Genomic DNA, 20,041 nt, shown 5'->3' on the forward strand with positions numbered 1-20,041 from the left:
TGGCTGCTCGTACTACGTTCTCATGAAAATCCACCACCCTCCACATTGTTGAAACCTCAATTTCAAGATTTTTGGCATTATAGGTTGATATTCCTTTGCCCTGATTCCTTTTGGCTGAGGCTGGCTTTTTTTTATAACATTTAGAATGAAAGGTTTCTTCTGTGATGCTGGTTCCTTTTTGACTGACTAGCTATTGAGTTCAGCACTCTGTGAGAGAGAGTGCTTTCCCCCTTTACCTGCTCTGCATGGTAGTTTATGGCAGTCATCATTGCATAGGTGAACTTCATTTGGATGGAACAGTGGCTTAGTGGTTAGTACTGCTACCTCATAGTGCCAGGGGCCTGGGTTTGATTCCAGCCTCAGGTGACTGTCTGCATGGTATTTGCACATTCACTCTGTGTCTGCGTGGGTTTCCTTTGGATGTCCTGGTTTCCTCCCACAGCTCAAGGATGTGCAGGTTAGGTAGATTGGCCATACTAAGTTGCCCATAGTTTCTAGGTACGTGCAGGATAGATGGATTAGCTACGGGAAAAGTGGGGTTACAGGGATGGAGTTGGGATGCTCTTAAGATGATCAGTGTGGACTTGGTGAGCTGAATGGCCTGCTTCCACACTATAAAGATTCTATTAATCTACTAGTCCCCAGACAAGGATATCAGACCAGAAATACACAGAGACAATGAACTTTTACCCTGTTTTTATTATATCCTGAAAGGGTAAAACACAAAGATCTCTGAGGAGTTCACTGTTTGCTGAGAGGAGTTTGGGTAGTCAGCCTCCAGTTACTTTTTCCTTTTCCTGACTCTTTATGGGCGTGACATTGCAGAATTTCTCTCTAGATTGCCACTAAACAGTCATCTTGTCTGTATCAATCCTTCTTTTGAAATTCATGTGTGGTAATTATATTCCGGTGCAAGATGAATGAAATGAGACTGATTCTCATTTCATTAAAAGAAAGAGGAAAACTTAAACTGAAACAACAGCCTGACGCACATACACATCCATTCCCCTAGGATTGGTCAATTATATCTCTTCAATTCTAACAGATTCTCTGTAGATTCTACACAGAGCAGCTGCAATCACATCTTATTCTTGTCAACGATTGTCATATTTAAGTTCCATGATTGAAGGAACAAACTCCAGCAGAACAACCTGATATTCTGGTTCTTGAACCTATCTGCAAGGATTAATGCACTGTGGTTGGTATTGCCTGTGGTCCCTCTGTATCTAGTTCAGACCTTTATCTCAAAGTAGTTGAGAACCAATAAGAAGTCATGGATTTCCTTCCCTACAATGAAGAATGTTTTTTAATGTTTGTTTAGTGTACAAGATTGGTCTCTTTATTCCAGATTAGTCTTTCTGTGTGACCCCATGCCACTATAACAATAGTTTCTTTAAGTGCTTGGTTAGTGTTGAGAGTAGAAAATGTGTTGCTGGAAAAGCGCAGCAGGTCAGGCAGCCTCCAAGGAACAGGAAATTCGACGGTTTGGGCATAAGCCCTTCTTCAGGAATGAGGAAAGTGTGTCCAGCAGGCTAAGATAAAAGGCAGGGAGGAGGGACTTGGGGGAGGGGCGATGGAGATGTGATAGGTGAAAGGAGGTCAAGGTGAGGGTGATAGGCTGGAGTGGGGTGGGGGCGGAGAGGTCAGGAAGAAGATTGCAGGTTAGGAAGGCGGTGCTGAGTTCGAGGGATTCGACTGAGACAAGGTGGGGGGAGGGGATATGAGGAAACTGGAGAAATCTGAGTTCATCTCTTGTGGTTGGAGGTTTCCCAGGTGGAAGATGAGGCGCTCTTCCTCCAACTGTCGTGTTGTTATGGTCTGGCGATGGAGGAGTCCAAGGACCTGCATGTCCTTGGTGGAGTGGAAGGGGGAGTTAAAGTGTTTAGCCTTGGGTTGGTTGGTCCGGGTGTCCCAGAGGTGTTCTCTGAAATGTTCTGCAAGTAGGCAGCCTGCCTCCCCAATAAAGAGGAGACCACATCGGGTGCAGCGGATGCAATAGATGATGTGTGTGGAGATGCAGGTGAATTTGTGGTGGATATGGAAGGATCCCTTGGGGCCTTGGAGAGAAGTAAGGGAGGAGGTGTGGGCGACCTGCACGACCACAACACCTAGTGTTGAGAGTAGCAAAAATAGGCTTGCTTGTCAAAAAAGCCTATAGCTTTTCAAAAGCATTTTGTCATTTTTCAATCCATATTACTTTCATTTCTTTCTGTTGTAGATCTGTCAGCAACACAGTTGTAAGATTAAAGTTTTGGATGAACTTTCAGTACAATCTATGCATCCCAAGAACCCTCTTGATTTCCTGTTGTGAGGATGGAGATCTGTGCTACTGCTTGTACTTTGTAGTCTTGGTCAGCAGCTTTCATCCTTAATCATTTATTTGTACAGTTTCACTCTCCTGTGAACCCACTCTTCGTGAGACTGACCAGCAGGACTGTACTTTCTAGTATAGGGCTTCCACTCTCTCTAAATACATTACCCACATGTCACTGTAAACAAGAGGTTATGTAGGTACACTCTGCAATTAACCACTATCTTCCCTTGGAAGGTAGCCGGGGTATCTTGGAGTCAAAATGGCATGACTTAATACTGGGATAACCCAACCAGATTTTCAAAGGTGGAAATTTTCTTCATGCAGACAATCCAGGGGACTTGCCCATATTCCTTGAGTAAATTTAACTTGGTAATGTAGATTGATTTATAGCCTTTATCTGTGCAATCTTCCAGCCAGGATATTGAGAAGGAATCAGCTGTGGTCACTGAATTAATTGTCACTAATCAATGCAGTGTCTTTTGGAGCCGACTGATTCACCAATGAATACAATGAAGGAGCTGCAGCTACTGCAGCTAGGTTCTATTAGTTGATGTTTCCCCATTAAGTTAATCTCCCCCGAACCTGGGTGAACCACTTCTAAAATTTTGGGATTCCTAGATTATGACCAAAATTCTAATTCTAAATGCATTGCTAAATCCTTTAACTCTCTGAGGATCAGATCTTTTAAATCCTCAAGATTGACCTCCCATATTTCTGCTTGGAATGCACTGGCACTGAGCACGGGCATTTCTATATTGTAGTAATACAAAGTCAAGAAAGTCTTTGTCAGTTTTCTCTTGTAAAAATTGGGTTCAAAGTGACAATTTCTTATCCATCTCTTTCATCTGTGGGTTCAAATCCGCAGAGAAGTATCTGAAATTATTACAATCAATCCCTAGACACAGAATCGGTTATGGAACCTGAAATAAATTGTGTAACCTTGCTAGTGAGAGCTGCTCATAACAGACTCATTCCCAGCATCAGGGCCCATCTATGGTTGCATTTCCCTGACAGTTACAAGTTAACTGCATGTGACTTTGCTGTTGAATGGCAGAGATCTGGCAGCCTATTCTTGGCTGTCCTAGAGCAAGCTGAGGCTTGCTTTTTGGGAGGGAAAAGTGTTGAGTTCTGCAAATATGCATCGGTGCATGCTAATCTCTTTACAACGCTTTATTTCAGCTTATGTCACCTTAAGCATCAAATTCAGCAGTTTGAGTCAATTTAAAAACAAAGATACTCCAAAGGTGTGTAAAATAAAAGACCTCAAATAAAATTCATCACAAGTAATAAGATTGTCGGAAATATCTAAACATCATCTCATTAAAACCTGTTCAAAATACACAAGTCAAACTTATACTCAAACTTCTACACTCACGTGGCATCCAGTACTCATGTTCGAAATGAATCCATTCAAAATAAAGGAACAAATCCGAGCTAAATTCTGGAGGCTTGTGCCAAAAGCTTGTTGAAAAATTTTTTGCATCAAATCTGGGCTGTTGGATATGAGAAGGGTTTAATCTATCTTGCAGTAGACTAAGGTGCACTGAGCCACCAACAACACTGAAGTGACATCCCCAATGCTGTGAGCTCTCTGCACATCTGCACTTTTCTGAAAGGCTAAATTGATGCATGGTAGTCACTCACATTAAACAGCAGCATCAAGTTTCAAAACACTGTCATTCCTTGGAGGAATGAATTTGTTTTGGGTGCTGAATTTTCCAGACTTTTATACAATGTGTGCCATCTTGAAAATAGGCTTGATTATTAATTTCGCTGTCAAGCATAGCAGTCATGCCTTTTTTTTCATATCATTTTCATTTACTGAAATTATTTCTGACCGGTCTGATAAACATTAGTCTAAGTTCATACTTTAATTTAATTTCATCCAGTGAAATTGCCTCAACTTTCACTGGCAGACTATATGAGTACCTGACTAGGGTTTGCAAGAATAAAGCTCTGAGAGCCAAGCTTTCAGTTTTATGCACCTACCTCTCTTTTTGTGCCATTTATTAAGGCCCGTTGTATCAGTCCTTTCTCCACAGATGCCCAATAAATTCTTCCTTTCATGTAGTGGAAGTCCAACAGGACTGATACCCCAGAATTGGTCACGAGTTTCTGGTGGTTAGTTCCCTCGATGTCAATCTTGAATATTGCATTTCCATGGCTGAAGATGAGGTATGGTGGTGGAGCTTAAATAAATCAAAAACATAAAAGTGTATGATATGAATCTGAGCAGAGGCACAACAGTGCCTAGGAATTATTACTAATGCTAGCAGCAACAAACATTTTGGATTACGAAGTGTTATCCATAGAATATGGATTGGTACACAATTTCTCATTATTCACCACATTGTTTGGAACAGCCCTTTGGTGTGTCTTCTGCAACGTACTATACTGAAGAGATTCATTAAGGTAGGCTATCACTGCCATAACTGGGACTTAAGGAAATATGTTCCACGTTGCAAAGCAATTACATTACGGATGTGAAACCTATAACTAATAATACTGATTTGCAACCTCCATTTAATTGAAAAGGGACCAGGAAAACAGACCGATGCACAAGACATACATTCTGCTCAAGTTACTAACCAACTACTTAGGAACTATTACAGAGGTCAGTACCTTATGGGTGTTTCAATTACAGGATTTTAAGGCTGTTATGTTTCAGGACTGTGTCTTGATGTTTAGGAAAAATGGAAAGATTAAGAGGGCCATGTAACATATTTTGCTGATAACAAGCCCAGATAGTTTATGCCAAAGATTAAAGAAGGGCTAAATTTATTTTATCGGCAAAATGATGAAAGGTGTTCATGTTTGTAAACCATGAAAGGAATACCTGCGTTAATGCTGCTAGTCTCCAAAGTCTCAGGAAAGTGCTCGGAATGTCAGATTTTCCAGATGATTACACCTGGATATTTCTATATAGATTCAAGATAGAAGTTTGGGAGTTTAAAGGATAGCTAATTAGCATTTCTGCCTGGATAAAAGGTCGATATTCATTACATTGCCATGGGGATGGACTTGAGACAAGAATGATTCATTAGAAACTATTACAGGCTTGTCACGATAGTAACAAAATATGGATTATCAATTTAAATTATATTGTCTGGTTTTATATAGACCTTTATGGACTAAAATGGATTTATAAAGGAAGCAACATGGACCTAAAATAGCTGCAATGATCATCCGACCATAGATTGAGGCAAGTTCAAGAAACCATATGGAATAAACAAAATCATCTGAACTGAAATTATCATTTTACCTAAAAGCATTAAATACTAGTTTACACAGTCAGGTACATTTTAACTTGTTTAAGTAGTTGCACATATTGAACATAAAAGAGTTAACTGCAACTATCCAGTTTGGAATGACAATGGAGCCCAATTTAGGAATGTAAAAATTAAACATATTTCAGCAGTTACTTATCAGAGCCACAGGAAATGAAGAAAAGAAAATTGATTTTTAAAAGAACTGGAAGTCTATCCTCATTCTGTTTTGAAAGTTAGTAATAATGACAAACCAAATTCAACAAGTCTACAAATTTTACCAATGCTGAAGATGCAGAATATCAACTAAACATTCATGGTCTCAGTAACTGCAGATGCTGTAAATCAGAAACAAAAACAGAAGTTGCTGGAAAAGCTCAAATTTGTGAAGAAAAATCAGAGTTAATATTTTGGGTTCCTGATGAAGGGCTTATGCTCGAAACGTCGAATTCTCTATTCCTGAGATGCTGCCTAACCTGCTGTGCTTTGACCAGCAACACATTTGCAGCTGTGATCTCCAGCATCTGCAGACCTCATTTTTTACTCGAAGATTTTGGTGACCCTTCCTCAGGTTCAACTGTAACAACTTAAGGACTCAAAGAATTTATAAAACTGCATACTCTTTGCCTTCCCATTGCACTAGACACTACCTTTTTAAGATGTATACTTACTTTCGTTTGCGTCTTTAATTATACTTTTTGCCTTGCAGGAGTTAGAATGCAATAAAATTCCTTTTAATTTGTTCAAGAAAAGTTGTATTTGTCTCCTCAATTTTGACTAATAGTGTGTTTTGATTGAAGTGTGACATAGCTGAATTTAAAATATTTGCTGTGGTCAACCAAGAGGATAGAAAAGAGGGGGAGCTCTTTCACTCCATCTTTCCTGGTCTTAACAGATTTTCCTAAAAATGTTACTGAACTCCACGGAGAGGTTCGGCCTTCAAGAATTTGTAAGAGATGTAAATTGAGATAGAGAGGGAGGTGTAAGATAAAAGCTACATGTTTCTATAGATCACCATGTAAGAATGAGGATAAAAGCTTAGGCTGTAATTGAAGAGACAAGGATCATGGGGTTTAAAAGAAGCTGGAAGATTTACCTAAACCTGGACAGATGAGGGAATCTCCAGAATAATCAGCATCATGAAAGCCAGCTCAAAGAGTAGAAATTATCTGACTAAACGAAAAAAAAGGAAATAAGTATCACTTTGGATTAGTTCTGGGAGAATGAAGTGTTCACGTCAAGAACTGAGTATGACCATTGAGAGAGATTTGCAGTCATGTTAAATGGGGAATATTTTGTAGTTTTGAATGCAAGTTATCTCAACGTTGTCATTAACTAAATAGCAGTGCAGGCTGAATAACTTACTTCTGTTCCTATATTCCTCTGTTGCTTTTAGTTTGGGTTTTGCTGTTAAAACAAAAACTTTAAAAATGAAATTTTACTGTGCAATCCCATTAAGTTGACCACTGGGAATTCAAATTTTTTCTTTCAGAAAGTACCAGACAGTACGGGGATCTTCACAGTACACAGTAATTCTACTATTGCCTTAGGAAGATCTCTTCACAAGATCTACACTGACATATCTGTGCACCTCTCCATTTCCCAGGTTAGTCATAACACATTTGCACAGTCTTAGTAACTCCACTTCTTAAAACCATTTGTGCTCAGCATTCAGAAAATTTCCCCACACATTTTCAGCTACACTTGTAAAGCTACTTTCTGGCCATCAGTGTAATTTGCTATCACAGTTAGACGATTTGTCCAAACTCATTGGTGTAAACAAGAGAGAGAGACATCAATTTTAATTAGATATGCACGTCATGAAAGATTACTTTCATCAGAAGAGCATTTGAATTATGAAACCAAGAAGGTTTTCTTAGTGGTGTAGACTATTGGATCTGCCGCCACCATCCTGTCAGGTAAAGCATATTCGATCATAACTAGTTGTTGTCCAAAAGAAGTTCTCCTCATCTCTCCCCCCGCAGTCTTTAGCCTCGTTCATTTATATTGCTGAACTCCATCTTTTTTACTTTGAAGTGAAAGCTATTCTGCAACTATGCGAAAGCTGCAGTATGAACACAATTAAAAAAAAACAAAGAGGTCTCAAGACTTGTTAGGATTACTCAGAAATCCATGAATATTTATTTTTAAGTATGTATGATGTATATAATGATCTCCATAGATCTCCAAAACATGAACTGTTACTACAACAGTGTGGTCAGGGACAGCAGGCAGAATTAAACTAAACTTTACCTTTAATCTAGTGCTACAACCATGTAATATATCTCAGAGTCAGAAGTTACACAACACCAGGTTATAGTCCTGCAGGTTTATTTGAAATCACAAGCTTTCAGAGCATATCCTCTTCTTCAGGAGAAGTGAGAGAGAAGCACACAGACACAGATTGACAATTGATTCATGGTCATCATTAGATGGTGACGTCCAGATTTTGTTTTAAGTTGTGCCCAAATTCCACCATCTGCTGTGACAGGATTTGAACCCATTCCCTAGAATATTACCTGGGTCTCCAGTTTAACAGTCCAGTGATAATACAACTAGGTTGTCACCTCCCTAACCTATTGAAACATATAAATTTCTGACAGGCCCAGATAATTGGATGTAGGGATGATGCTTCTGCTGAACAAGATATCCAAAACAAATGGTCACAGCCTTAAGATATGCAGTAGTCTATTGAAGACTAAGATGAGGAGAAATCTTTTCACTCAGAGGGTGGTGAATCAGTGGAATTTTCTACCACAGAAGGCTTTGGAGACTAAGAACATTTTTATATTAAAGAAAAACATAGTTTTCCTGAAGCTAAAGGTGTCAAGAGAAATGGGAAAACAGCAAGAGTATGGTGGTGAGAAAGAGGATTAGCCATGACAATGTTGAATGATGGAGCAGGCTTGCTTGGATTAATGGCTTATTCCTGCTCCTATATTCTCTGTTTCTAAGAAATTAGCTTAATATAAACAAAATTTGATATTCAGAGGTTTAGTTGTCATATAAACATCTAACCTGTAATATCAAGTATTACTCACAAATACAAAGTGACTGATAACAAGAATGACAGTGGGAACATGAGCATTGAATCTTTTAGTATGGAGTGGCTATTGTGCTGGAGCTGCCATAGTTTTAGTGGATCAGGAATCTACAACTCATCTGCCAATGTATCAGCAAGATTCATAGATAAGCAACTTGCTTGGACATATTATGACACACCTTTGTTGGCCAAGAGGTACTTGGATAGGCCTTGAACTTCTGTACAAGAAGTAAGGATACCACTGTATCAAAAGACTTCTCAGAATACAAAGTGCAATGATATACATTTGCTTGGGTGACTCCTGGCACAATGAGTTTCCCATGTATGCTTATAGCTTGCAGAGACAGGTACTTGGTGGAGAGAAATCTGCTTTCTGGTGAGAGGAACAATATTTAGACAAGTTCTTTGCCACTCTTACATATTGGTTACAGAATGAAATTAAAAGTTACTAGCAAGTGGTGCAATGACACTGATCAGGGACAACAGAATAGTTAGCTAAGGAGATGCAAGTGTAATATAAATATAATAAAGTCCCAGAATTGACAATAAGGGTATTAGACCTATGACATTTCAATGCGCATTTAGCATATTTACTAATAAAAGAGAATATTGTCTTTTTTTGCTTGCAACATTTTCCTTCCAAATAATCATTGAAGTTTTTGAAATAATCTGTTTTTCACTGATTTTCAAAATTGTTCAAACACCTCTCAAGTAAGACAATAATAGATTTATTAATCATAGATTAGTAGCATTTTTTCAACTGAAAGGGCTTCCACTCCACCAAGAGACATATTGCTGATGACCAGAAGATCCCCTAGTGAAAACATGTGCACCATTCAGTAGATGCTAACAATATTCACATATTCCTGGATTTTCTGTTTGCACAGAGCAGGAGATAGTCAGCCTTTATAGAACATGTAAACTTCATTTACGTAAATAACATTAGAATGTTGAACTGGACTGGGTTACATTTTTCTCAAGAATTTAACAGCTGGCCTGGACTTTTGCCAACAACCTTCTTTCTACTCAGTTTATAACATACAGCTCCTTTGTCCACTGGAATGGAAACTGTTCTCTCAAAATGCTACATCAACATTTTTGTTCAAATTTAAATGAGAAATTTTAATTGGTTATTTAATTCTGGAGGCCTCAAAACGTGGTACTCCAGACAAACAATGGTAATGCAACTGTTGGTCTACATACCTTAACTTTATAATCGTAATTGAAATGCATAGAAAATGGATGCAGGTCATGATTTTTCAACCCCTATTCTCTATTCATCAATAGAAGCAAAGTTCATCCTTGTAATATTTTACAAAGGTCCCTTAGAGTGAGATTTTCTGATGACATAAAATGGGTGATATTGATTTCTACACTTAATGCATCTCTCCACACTATCCATTTCATTGAAAATTAATAGTCTGTTTTCCCAAAGGATAATTTGGTCAGCTTTGAGAATGCTGACAACTTCACCATTTTGTTGAAATATATTTAAGATATCAATAGTAATAATAGGGAGAAGACCAGCTTCCAAATGATCTTAGTGTTACAGCAATGGAAACAACAAGTAAAAACTAGAATGTTAATATCAATTCCCATTATCATGTACTTCCCCGTTACATGAGCAATTCTTTCTTTAAGTATTAGGCAGAAAGAAGATAAATCAAAAAGCAGTGGTATTAAAATTTTGCCATTGTCTCAAGGTCAGAAACAGTAGGATGACTGCTGGTCACAGAAATACTTAACCCAGAACTTTATTAAATAGAACATTTGTTATTTGACTTAGAACTGAGGGAAGTAGATGTAAATTTTAATCTGATAGCAAAGTAGCATTCAAGTATTCAATTACATTTTCTAGTATCATTTGTCACCTGACTTGAATTATTATCCTTCTTACAAGAGTCAACATGAAAAGCAGCTCATTGGCAACTTACAGTCTGGATGACAAGATCATTTATTCTCCTGTAACGTGTAACCAGGCAGACAGGAGCAGGTGTATGACCCTGACTTGTTGGTGCAGATTTGACCACAAATTCCCAGTCCATTTTCAAAACATTCATCAATGTCTGAAAGATATTTGCTGTGACTCTGATAAATTATTATTCCTCTGACTCACTTATACAGCAGTATCACCTTATTCGTTGGTAGGAATAGATTGTTTTGTCTGAGATTTACATGGTTTGTTAACAAATCATGCTTTACAACACGATATGTGTTAGCAGCTTCATGATCATCATTCAACGAGAAACATTAAAATATATTTTGTTCACAGTAATTTAAATTAGGAAGGCATTTGGACAAACAGTAGCTTAGGAGGCTATTGGCTCATTTTCTAAGTGATTAATATATTCTGATCTTATTTGTTGCTATAGTTGGCAAAGTATTGGTTGATGATGACTACTTTATGGATTGGATGTTTTTGCAGGATCATTTTCAAATACAGGCTGAGGGATATCAGAGAGAAAGTTGCCAGCAGTCGAAAACCTACCTTGCAAATCAACAGCTGACCTTCTACTCTTCCAGTTGTTTATTATTATTTTTCTTATTTTTATTATTATTATTATTATTTATTTATTATTATTATTATTCCTGAAGAAGGGCTCATGCCTGAAACATTGACTCTCCTGCTCCTTGTGGATGCTCCTGACCTGCTGCACCTTCCCAGCAACACATTTTCAGCGGCAATATATCATAACCTAGCTTCAGCTGAGCTCGGAATGGTGAAGGGTCAGCTGCCAATTTGCTAATACAAATCGAAATATTTGCTATTCCTTTACCCAAAATACTTTGGGTCAGCTGTTTTCTGGAATTCAGAAATTTTTGGATTTCAGAATAAATGACATTTTCACAGTGAAATAAAAAAATTACCTAACAGCAGATGCGCATGTGAATAGTACGAGCGCTGAGACACAATTTACACCTGCCAGTACTGAGCCACGTCGTCACATCACATGTGGTTCGAGTGGGTTAATTGAGTTTGAAAAATTAGAACTGACATATCAGCCATTGCACTAGACATTTCTTTAAAGACCGGAGAATAAAATCCATCAGGACCCAAGGAATACCTCCAACAGCTTCAACAATTTGCTTGGTATCACTTCCCTGGCGATTGTAGTTTTGCTGTGTTCCTTCATCTCTTGCATTTTCTGATTTACATCTATTTCTAAGATGTTACATGTATCCTTTACAGTGAACCCTGATGTAAAATACCTGTCAAATTCAGCTGCCATCCTCATTATTTTCCATTTTGAATTCCCCAAACTCATTTTCATTAGGACCAAAACACACTTTGCTAAGTCATTTTCCTTTATGTATTTATGGAAACATTAAATACCTGCTTTTCTAATTCTAATTAGCTTTCTCTTATACACTGACTTTTCCCTCCTTGATGATCCTTTTGTCAATATTATAGTAATGCGTCATTTTATAAACATTCTGTCAACTCTACTTGTCTACCAGCCAACTTTGCACAGTTTTATGTTTTTTCTTTATGCCTGATATTATTGTATAAACCAGATATTTTATTTTCTTGTATTTTTGACTGTGGATGAAATGGGACAAGATCGGTTTTAAAACCAAGGATTGTGGAAAGACTTACTGTCCCATTTGAAAGCAAGTCATTTCATATTAATTGTTTCCACTGATGTTTGTTCAAGAGCCAGAGAAGGTTTAGTCATAGGTGAACTGGAGCCAATGTATATGCATTATTATGGACCAGACCATACCCATCAAAATGTATTAAGAAGGTAGCCCAAACCCTAACTTGTCTTATTTTAGATGCAATTCGACTCGATGTTAAGCAAATCACAATTTATTCAAACACTGCAGTTAAAATATAACAAAAGAAAGAAGAACTTCGACTAACTTAACAAAATTGGAAATTTTAATAGAATGATAGATACAGTAAGTATTACTAGTTAACTGTTCCAATATAGTAACATCCCAAAAAAATTCCTTGGCAAAAAAGCAAAGTCAGAAATCAGATTTTCTCACATGCAATGCCCACAGTAGAAAGAGAAAGCTCAGCTTCTACTTATAACTGAGAGAGGGGAAAAATACATTTTATTTCTTCAAGACTCCAGTGGTTTCTACTGAACCTAAAAGCTAAAAAAAAAGACTAGAAATCTAGGCCTATGAGACCTAGCCACACCTATTCAGGTTGTTTCCATTGTTTCAACTTAAAAAAACACCCACAGCCTTTCAAGCTACTTAGATATTACCACAGACTGCTTGGCTCTTCTGGTCCATGTCTCACTTCAAAAAAACCAGAACAAAATGCACCTCTTAAAGCCACAGTATTGTCACATTGTGAAAAGATGTTTGACCAGCAAAAGTAGCTGATTGCAAATGTTTAGCTTTAATTAATGTTTCATAATGGTATCTCTTCCACAATATTGCATCTAGTATATCCAGCACCCTGATCAGCTCCAGAACATGTTGCTCTAAGAATTTACTCTGAGCTCCTCTTCTAGGATAGAACTAACTGCCTTTTCCAATTTTTATGTGGAATAAAATCCTCCATGTTTATTGATGTATGATTCGGAGAAAGCTCTATTGTTATGTCTTTTATATTCAATCCTATCATGTGCTTACAGTTACCAGCCTGTATGCCAGGTCTAAAAATAAATTCTTGCCTTTGTCATTCATAGAGTTGTAGAGATGTACAGCATGGAAACAGACCTTTTGGTCCAACATATCTATTCCAACCAGATACCTTAAATGAATTTAGTCCCATTTACCAGCATTTGGCCCATATCCCTCTCCCCTCTTTTATTCATATACCCATCCAGATGCCTTTTAAATGTTATAACTGTCCCAGCCTCCACCATTTCACAACTAAACACAAACTTTCTACTACCTCTAGTTTTCTAAACTTAGGCAAGTCCTCTCTATGCTTATACCATTTTTTAAAATGAGGGGCAGTTTAGAATTTAAACATTGACAAAAGGAGACAAGAATTCCAAGCTTCCTGCCTTCTACACTTTAGGGCTGTAACCCCAGAATCAGAATCAGACGTGAAAAAGGGGCACTAATTTATACCGCATGAGAAGAGGGCACTGATTTGTTGGGTTACCACTGAATTGAAGATACAGCAAGGACAGTTAACTGTCAATCTTAATTCTCAAAGCAGGCAGATGGTCACAGTGTTACTATAGGGAATATTGCAGAGGTCAGTAGTCTTAATGACCCCTTTCTCAATGAAAAAAAGGCATAAAGCAGGGTCTTGTGTATTACTATGTATCATTTTAGCACACTCTCTTAGTATAATCCAGATTATCGAATAAATGATTTCCAATAGCATATTCATATCAAAATGTAGATATACTTTTCTGAGGCTTGCAAGCATGGGTTGATTGAGCACAATTTGTAAAGAGTCCACAGGATGTGTTATTTGAGATGGCTCACCAGTTGTTGGCAAGCATGACCACCATAATTGGCTTACACCAGCATTGAAACTCATATAGCACATTCAACACTTGTGTAGTAAACAAAACGTAACTCTGGCTTTCGGCAGCGTCTTGTCATTGGAGAAAGCCAGTCGTAGGTTCATTGTGCAGTAGCATCATGAGATGTTGTAAATTTTTGACATGCTTTCCCCTGCACTATTAGCAATACTCAGAGGTCAAAGTGATGCACTTGGGCCCTTCCATGCATTTTCGCAATATACAGATGAATGGAAGCCATCACTCGATCAGGTTATCTGTTATCACATAGAATAATTTTGATATGCCCTAAATCAGCATGAAGCTTTGACAGTGAGCAGATGAGGAGGGCCATATTCATGAAATTGTCAATGAGATTGACATTGGGACTGTATAAATCCCAATGTATATATTACCCAGTGAACATAGGCTTTCAGCAGATAGCAATTCTGAACTCATAGACAAACCCCTCAAGAAATACTTTAAGGAAAGAGCTTGTTTGATTGGTAAATTTCAGTGGTACATTTAAATTTAGGTTGGAGTTTATTAAGTTATGAAAAGAAATTCTTTGTTACAACTATGGATTCAAATATTGCAATCTATGTATTGGAAACATGAAATGGATAGGGGTTTAGTGGTCTTTCCATCAAAGTCATGCTTATCATGGTAACCAACAAAGGCTCTTCCAGGAGCTGGACAGAGGATGACAATGCTATCCATTTGAGCATATATGGTGTCACTGAAAATGAATTCAACTGCATGAGTTTGATGAATACAGATTAAGACACTGGTGCCACATCTGGATCACCGTGTTATAGTGACTGTGCAAATATTTGAGAGGTACATTTATAAGTGAGCTGACAAAGTCGAAATAGCACATAGAGATATTATTTCTCTCAACATGTAGCTCTTGCACAGTTGTAACAAAAGGGAAGGGTTTTTTCATAGTCTATGTAGAAAACTTACTTAGATCTGGTGTTCAACAGGTTCCACAATCATTTGGTCAACACATGTTCTCGAGGGCCAATCATAGAGGTCCTTTCATGGGTTTTTCTGGTGAACAGTGAATTATGATTTAATTGGGAACTTCAGAAATTCAGCACCTTCTCAAACCATGATCAATACCTTCCAGAAGGACAAGGGAAGCAGATATTTCGGAACACCACCACATATAAATTCATTTTCAAGTCACACACCATTCTGACTTGGAAATATATCACTGATCTTTCATTGTCTTTGGGTTAAATTTATAGAATTCCATCCCTAATAGTTTATGGAACTATTACCTAAACCAAATGACTGCAGTGATTCAAGAAGGTAGTTTACCACCACCTTCTCAAGGGCAACCAATCTAATCACACCCACATCCCATGAATTAATGTGACCAGACAAATTCAACTGCAATTTGCTCTTGAGTATGGCTCTTCAGTCACGTGCAATGGCAGGTTCTATAGATGTAATCACTTAGATTGACTTTGACTAGTCCAGCCCTTTGTCAGATTCATATATATATTTGGGTTTGATTAGATTAGATTTCCTTCAGTGTGGAAACAGGCCCTTTAGCCCAACAAGTCCATACCAACCATCCAAAGAGTAACTCACCCAGACCCATTCCCCTACACTTACCACTGACTAATGCATCTAACACTATGGGCAATTTAGCATGGCCAATTCACCTGACCTGCACATCTTTGGACTGTGGAAGGAAACCTGAGCACCCGGAGGAAACCCATGCAGACACGGAGAGAATATGCAAACTCCACACAGACAGTCACCCAAGGCTGGAATCAAGCCTGGGTCCCTGGTGCTGTGAGGCAGCAGTGCTAACCACTGACACACTGAGCCACCGGCCCCACTGTGTCATTTGTCATGATATTATGCAATGTGACCCACCATTCGCACTGTTAATGAAATTCTGTCAAGCCATTAGATGTTCTATAATATGGACGTGCCTGATCTGCCAGAGATGCTTTTGGGCCACTCCTATCTTCATAGAATCATAGAATTCCTACAGTGTGGAAACAGGTGTTATGGTACAGGGTAAACCCCTCTGCTAATTTAAATTCAACACAGAAAAGATTCATCCCTTGCTGTAGTCTGTGAAAATTCAGGAGGCAAAGAACTATCCCAAAAGTCACTAATTAAAGTAAAAATTAACAACTTTAATTTTTAAAATCCGACAGAGAATAATTAACTAACAACTATTTATAACTCATTTATCTAAATCTATCTTTTACCTTCCCTCTACAATACTAGACAGATAAAACCCCTATTAAGATTTACCAAAAATTCAAATTTCAAAACAAGCCAGCTATTGAATCTTCTCTTTGTATCTTCCTCTATCTTCTTTTCTTCTTCTGAAGGATTTCTGTTTCATAGGTCATTGATAGATTAAAGGTATCTTTAAGAGCGCTATCCTATGGGCAGTCTGCAGATGTTGGTGGCTTGGCAATTCTCCTCCAACTATTCAATTGTTCCTGGTCTTATTGGTTTTAATATTGTCAAAATATTAAATTCAAACTTGATTGGAGGTTAGTATCTTAGGGCATAATTTAAACTGATTGGCTGAATTTGATTTTTTTCTCATAGCAACCCAGGTACAGCAACTGCTGGACCAAATGTTAAAATGTAAATTCTCAAGTATTCTGTGTTCTTGCTAAGTTCTTCAACTTTCTTAAAGGTACAGTACCCCTTACTTTCACAACACAGCTCCAACCCCTATGTCATTAGCATCGAGGGCGACTTTAAAAGGCTTTGAAAAGTTTGGCATAGCTAAAACTGGTTTGGTGGTTAATATTGCTTTCAAATGGTCGAATGCCTCCTGGCATTGTTCTGTCCACCAAAACTTTGTGTTCTTCTTCAGCAACTCAGTTAACGGTGCCACTACACTGCTGAAGTGTGGAACAAATTTCCAATAGAGTCCTAAGAATCAAAACACCTCTTTCTTCAAGGTTGGTCATGGAAATTACTCAATGGCCTTCGTCTTTGTGTTCTGTGGTATCAATCTTCAAGAATGTCACGTTTGCTTTTGTGAAATCAGTTTTATTTAAGTTTATTATCAGTTTTGTTTCTTGCAGTTGTTCAAAGATCTCTGCCAACTTACTGTGTGATCTTTCCAGGACTTACTAAAGATCATGACATCATCCAAATAGACTGCACAGTTTATTAACCCAGCCACAACTGTGTTCATGAGTTTTTGGAATGTGGTGGGTGCATTCCAAAAGGGCATCACTTCAAATTGATACAGACCATTTGGGATAACAAATGCAGAATTTTTTTATCATCTCTGTGAAAGGTACCTACCAGTAACCAAGATGTAAGTCCAACATGGTGATGTAACTGGCTTGTCCAACATTCTTGATACAGTCCTCCAATCTTGGATTGGATTTGAGTCCAATTTTATAATGGTATTGACCTTCTGATAATCCACACAGAAGCATTGAGTCCTGTCCAATTTGGGAGCTAAGACAATTGATGAACTCCACTTGGTCTGGCTTGGTTCAATGATATCCTCATCGAGCATGGTCTCCACCTACTTCTGGACTTGTGTGGCTTTGAAAGGATTAAGCCAATTGGGTTGTTGTTTTTTTGGAACAGTATTCCCTACATCTACTTCATGTACAATAGCATTACTTCTCCCCAACTGATTCGTACATATGTCCTTACACTGCAGTAACAAATCTTTCAACTGTGTTCTATGCTCATAGCTGACTAACTTATCCCACTCCTCAAGGACTTCTTCATTTTTTAATCAATTTTGAGGCACATCAAATTCCATGTCATCTTAATTTGATTCCTCACTCTGCGGGGCAGTAACTAACACCTGTTTCTCCAGTTCTTTCTCTCCAGTGTAATACAGTTTCAACACGTTCGCATGACATACTTGATACCTTTTTTTCTAACTGGTATTTTTACTAAATAATTCACTTGATTCAACTTTTTCTCAATTTGATAGGGAACCACTAAATCTGAATTTGAAGGGATCGCCTATCACTGGCAATAGTATAACACGTCATTCCCTGAGGAAAACGTCTGAATCTTAGAGCTTTTATCTGCAAACTGCTTTGTTCCATACTGTGCCCTCTTTACGTGCTGTTTAGCTAACTCACTTACTTGATTTAGTCTCTCCCTCACCTCTAATACATAATCGAAATGTGAGATTTCAGAATTTGAAATTAATTAAAGAAAAATTGACAGGACCAAAGAGCCTCTCACTTCATGCCCAAATATTAACTCATAGGGAATGAGCTGAGTAGATTAATTTGAGGCATCTGTAATGGCAAACAATACGAATGGGACACCTTTATCCCAATCATTCCAGCATTCCTAATAGTATGGTCACAACATGGCCTTCAAGGTCAGATGCCACCTTTCTAAAGCTTCCTGGGATTCGGAATGATATGTACTGGATTTAAAGTACTGTATACCTAAGCCTCTGAAAACAGCCTAGCAGTAAAATTTGACCCTTGGTCCAACTGAATCTCTCTGGGTAGTCCATACCACGTGAAGAAAACTACTAATTCCTCAATTACCCTTTTTGCCTTGATACTCCAGAATGACGTTGCTTCTGGACATCTGATCAATATATCCAGCATTCGTGGGCGGCACGGTGGCACAGCGCCAGAGACCCGGGTTCAATTCCTGACTCAGGCGACTGAATGCGTGGAGTTTGCACATTCTCACCGTGTCTGCGTGGGTTTGCTCCGGTTTCCTCCCATAGTCCAAAGATGTGCAGGTCAGGTGAATTGGCCAAGCTAAATTGCCCGTAGTGTTAGGTAAAGGGGTAAATGTAGGGGAATGGGTGAGTTGCGCTTCGGCTGGTCGGTATGGACTTGTTGAGCCGAAGGGCCTGTTTCCACACTGTAAGTAATCTAATCTAATCTAACATCCATTATGATTAATAAGTACTGGTGGACACTTTTAGTTCACAGGAGGGGACTTACACAATCAGTTATAATCCACTTGAAAGGTTCTTCAAATATGGGAATTGGCAACAAAGGTGCTGGTTTTATTGCTGCTTGTGGCTTACCACCATTTGGCATGTATGAAATATACAGCAAAAGTTAACCACATCCTTGTGCATTCTAGGCCAATAAAAATGTTTTTGTACCTTAGCCTGAGTCTTTCATACTCCTCGGTGACCTCCTACAGGTAGTTCATGTGCGACCCGTAACATCTCCCATCTGTATGCTACTGGCAATACAATCTCGTGCACTTTGGCCCATTTCTCCTCTGTACTAATCTGCTGTGGTCTCCATTTCCATTTTAGGATACTATCTTTCAGATAATAACCCGCTGGAATATTCTCTGCCTCCTTTTTGGAGTATGCATCCACATGTATATTTTTTATCATCTTGTCTTGCTGTTGCAAGTCTCTTAGCCATTCTGGACTAAACACTGTCTGACCCTCTGCCTGTTCAGGTTTTTCCTGCACCATTACGTCAAACAAGGTGTCCGCTCACTGAACATCAACTCTTTCACCTTTCTCTTTACTTTTCACTTATGTGCTGTGACTTATGATAGTGGGATCTGGTTACTACACAGTCTGGGAAAATGCCAGGGTATTTCTGTTTTAACTTCGCAGTTTCTTGGTCTTCCTTGGGCTTCTCCACAATAAATGGTATCACTCCCACCTTAAATCCTGCCAAATCATTCCCACGAACTGAATTCCTGGAATTGACACTCCGTCAATCACTCCAATAGTAACTTCCCCAGTCTTGAGTTTGCACTCCAAACTGATCTTACATAGGGGAACGCTAAATTTTTGTCCATCTATCCCACAAATTACCACACTCCCAGGTAACATATCAGAATGAGCCTATGTTCTCTCATCCTTTACTATCAACAACTGGTTAGATCCTGTAGCTCTCAAAATTGTAACTTCTTGTCCTTCTCCCTCTGTTATTTCTGAGTAAACTTTACCCACAGAGGCAAAATCTTTATAGAGATAAGGTACTAACTCAATATCCAGCCCCTGCCTAGGTCTTGCACTCTC

At 38.4% G+C, this 20,041-nt stretch overlaps 1 protein-coding gene across 2 annotated transcripts in view; it reads right to left on the reverse strand.

Moving 5' to 3' along the window:
- The window catches only part of egf (epidermal growth factor), a 152,799-nt gene that overhangs the window by 117,469 nt on the left and 15,289 nt on the right, over positions 1–20,041 (reverse strand). For both annotated transcript variants that reach the window (XM_060826670.1, XM_060826662.1), the window contains exon 2: positions 4,304–4,503. In XM_060826670.1, the coding sequence (XP_060682653.1) occupies positions 4,304–4,503 (200 nt within the window). The remainder of the gene's footprint in view (positions 1–4,303; positions 4,504–20,041) is intronic.

This window comes from Hemiscyllium ocellatum, chromosome 1 (genome assembly GCF_020745735.1).
Source record: "Hemiscyllium ocellatum isolate sHemOce1 chromosome 1, sHemOce1.pat.X.cur, whole genome shotgun sequence".
NCBI lineage: Eukaryota > Metazoa > Chordata > Chondrichthyes > Orectolobiformes > Hemiscylliidae > Hemiscyllium > Hemiscyllium ocellatum.